Source organism: Anarrhichthys ocellatus, unplaced genomic scaffold (assembly GCF_004355925.1).
Source record: "Anarrhichthys ocellatus isolate YVR2014 unplaced genomic scaffold, GSC_Weel_1.0 scaffold5352, whole genome shotgun sequence".
NCBI lineage: Eukaryota > Metazoa > Chordata > Actinopteri > Perciformes > Anarhichadidae > Anarrhichthys > Anarrhichthys ocellatus.
Window position 1 is genome coordinate 1 of NW_022285326.1, and position 3,548 is coordinate 3,548.

At 39.7% G+C, this 3,548-nt stretch overlaps 1 protein-coding gene across 1 annotated transcript; it reads left to right on the forward strand.

Annotated features, from left to right (window-relative positions):
• The first annotated feature begins 6 nt into the window (after positions 1–6).
• LOC116379853 (heterogeneous nuclear ribonucleoprotein H2-like) lies at positions 7–3,377 on the forward strand. Its single transcript, XM_031841823.1, has 4 exons — positions 7–312; positions 810–965; positions 1,288–1,431; positions 2,773–3,377. Exons 1-4 carry the CDS (start codon positions 186–188, stop codon positions 3,042–3,044), a joined length of 699 nt encoding a protein of 232 aa, XP_031697683.1. The 5' UTR covers positions 7–185; the 3' UTR covers positions 3,045–3,377.
• The last annotated feature ends 171 nt before the right edge of the window (positions 3,378–3,548 follow it).

The window sequence follows — 3,548 nt, forward strand, 5'->3', positions numbered from 1 at the left end:
TGTTTAGAGCAGTTTGTTAGTATTTATTTAAGATATCTGCACAGGTAAAGCTTAGATTTTTTGGACATTGTAAAGAAGTGACTAGGGACAGTGAGGAGGACAGGATATGGGGAAGCACAGCCTTATTTAAAGATGACTGTGTGATAGGCTTGGGACAAGTGTCTGTATTATTGACACGCCATTAAATGTGTTGCTGCTGTATTCTGCTGTCTGTGCCAGTGAGAATGTCTCTGAATGAAGAGGGTTATGTGGTCCGGATCAGAGGACTACCGTGGTCCTGCACGCAGGAGGAGGTTGCCAGTTTCTTCTGTGGTGAGAATACACATGCATATCTTCACAGCTTGAGGCATGAACAGTGTTAGTAAGTGCAAGACTGAAGTTACATCTAAAACAATAAACTCAGCTATATGCTTAGTGTTGATATTGTGATCATTGTATTTCCCCTGGTGGTCGTCCGTCATAGTGAATGAATTGACAGAAAACTGCTTTCACCTGTACATTGTGTTTAGAAATGTAAACACAACATAAATCATCGCAATTGCACCTGAATATTTTTTGATTTTGGACGTGAAAGTTAAACTGTTATTTCAAAATCTAAATAAGTTGCACTGTAGCAGAGTTATGCAATAGAAATCTGACATTTAACTCTTTTTTTTATTTTTTTTATTGGTCACATGAGTGTAAGTGACATTTGACTTGTGACTGCGTCCAAGAGTCTTCTCTCCCTCTAACAACTTGTCTTGTGGTCAATGTATTAGTTTAGGAATCCTTTTAAGGAGATCTCAATCAATCTTACTACCTTTTTACAGACTGTGACATCGTTGGCAAAGTAAACGGAGTGTGCTTTACCTACTCTAAAGAAGGCCGTCCCAGTGGAGAGGCATTTATTGAGCTGAAAATGTCAGAGGATTTCAAGAATGCCCTCGCCAAGGACCGTAAATACATGGGACACCGATACATAGAGGGTAAGCAATACAGCCGATATCAACAGACTGATGGACCACTGAGTGTTTACCTTTGTCGTCTTACTCTTTGAACAATTGCTGCATTGTGAGAGGGTTATTGATGGAAACAGTGCAACATACTCTGTTGCTGACATCTCATCAGTTTACTGTGGAGATGTTGTTGCCTGTGCGTTTTCCATGCTTTTTGAAGTTTTCTTCTTGGCTCGCCTTTTATTGAATTCCCCATACAAATAGACCTTTGATAAGCTTTAAACTAAAAGTTGTTTAGTATAATTGTCCTCTCAGATCTTGATTTGTGTGCGTCCCTTTGTCTCTGACTTAGTGTTCAAGTCAAATCGTAGTGAAATGGACTGGGTGCTAAAACGTAGCGGCCCTGCTGACTACGACAGCTGCAGCGGCTGCATGCTGCGACTTCGAGGCCTTCCGTTTGGCTGCAGCAAGGAGGAGATTGTTCAGTTCTTCTCAGGTACACAAACATTTAAACTTTTGTAGTTATTATTGAATTATATTCATATTACACTGTTTATATTAATCGGAGGAATATTTTTTTCACAGGCATGCTGTAGTTTTTTGACTGTGGACACCACAGTGTAAGGGTACCGACAACATTACAGCTAGCTTTAAAATGTGCAAAAGAGCACCTTAGCCTTCAGTGCAAGGAAAACAAATAAGACAAAACCACTAAAAGAATTGTCAAATGCATGTAGGCATTGCATACATTTCACTTATCTCTCGGTCAATGTTTATGTATATCGCTGTGTCACATAAAATGTTTCAGAAGGCTTTATTAAATAAGGCCAAGTCAAAGAAATGTGCCACATCCAAAGGCCCAAGTAGAACCTAAAGCCACAATATGTACAATGTCTATCTGACTGTAGCGTCTTTAACGTAATTCTGTCACGTTTGCACAAAAGTGGAACAACGACCATGTTCACATTCACAGGCTCTTTCTTTATATTACGAAATGTGACTTTGTTTGTATTATGAACAATTGCTACTGGAGCTGCACTTTGAATAGTGGTTTCCTCTTTGCTGATCAACCCCACAACAACACACCACCACTTAAACATACACCAAAATTAGCTTTGGCAGATTTGCCAATACACTATCTTTGGATTTCTCTCACATTGGTTTTAATTGATTTATAGTCAGTCAATGTATGTTTGTTCTTGTAGTATAGTCATAGGCTTAGTGTCAATATCGTGTTTTGCAATGTCACCTTTTTTCAATTGTTCCCATAGAGAGAGCGTATGTGGCTGCTTAGACAAAAAGCGCTGCACTCAGCTTCTTTTTTCAGAGCGATCTGACTTTTTTGTGTGGCTGCTCTGAGTGCTTCTAGTTGAAGGCCCTGCCAGCGCTTTAATGCCCGAAAAAAGTGCTATATGGACACTCAGCCAACTATGTTTATGAATTTGTCCTCATTATGAATTGTTAGTAAGCCTCTTACCATGTTAGTGTTAGATTTACACTTTATTTAGCATGCATATTCTAGCATGATGGCATGCCCTCTAAAGGGGTTAAAGATAGTTTGGGCTGGGCTGGTTTGGCTGAGGGGAGACAGTCTAAGATAATCGCCACTGAAGAATTATTATAGGCCAGTGTCATTCAACACTAGTAAGTAATGATTTTGCCTGACCTGAATTCAGTTGTGTATACGACAATATGTTAAGTCTGCATCCACTTAATTTTCTAGTTGCTGTATGTTAATCCTGATAGCTCAAGTGATGCAGTGGGTGTTGTTCTTTCTATTCCATACATCTATCAGTCTACCTACCGACCTATGTATTTATGTGTGCTTGGGTTGAAGGGTTGAGAATCGTGCCAAATGGGATTACTCTGCCAGTGGACTACCAGGGGAGGAGCACAGGGGAAGCCTTCGTGCAGTTTGCCTCAAAGGAGATAGCAGAACAGGCTCTGGGGAAACACAAGGAAAGAATAGGGCACAGGTGGGACAGATGGGAAAGGGACGGGCTGGACTGGGTTGGGCTTCTACTGCAGTATTTAATGGGTGGTCATATTATAGTATTAATGGGATGGCTTCTGTTATGGTCGAATGATAAGCATGGGTTGGTGTGCTAGAATAATTATGGTAAAACAATGATAAAGTGGGTAAATTAATTGGGTGGGTCATGTGATATTCATTAAAATGATACGGGGAAGGGTTCAATGGATTTATGTATTGTGACATGTTGAATAATGGGATGATGTATCTAATCTGTAAATTAAAGGTGGTGTGAGTATTTTATGCCATAGATACTTTTGCTGTTGGTTGTCTGAGACCTGGGAGCAACATTTGGGTATATTAGATCATTATATTGGCACTTCCTTTGTATCCTTTTATACATTTATTTTACAGATAATTTACTGTGGAAAAGGGGTTAAGCGTAGAGGTCAGTCAAGGTAGCCTCTACCATTAAAGCATCAAACTTCTTTCTGCAGTTTTTAATCATTAAAATGATCAGTGCAACACCTCAAAGCCCTGTAAGGATTTCCTTTATTGTGAGTAACAAGAGGTGAGGTTGGTGTAGAAATGCTTCGCTACAGCCATAAGCCCAGCTAATGATATTTTGTTGAAGTTGTTCA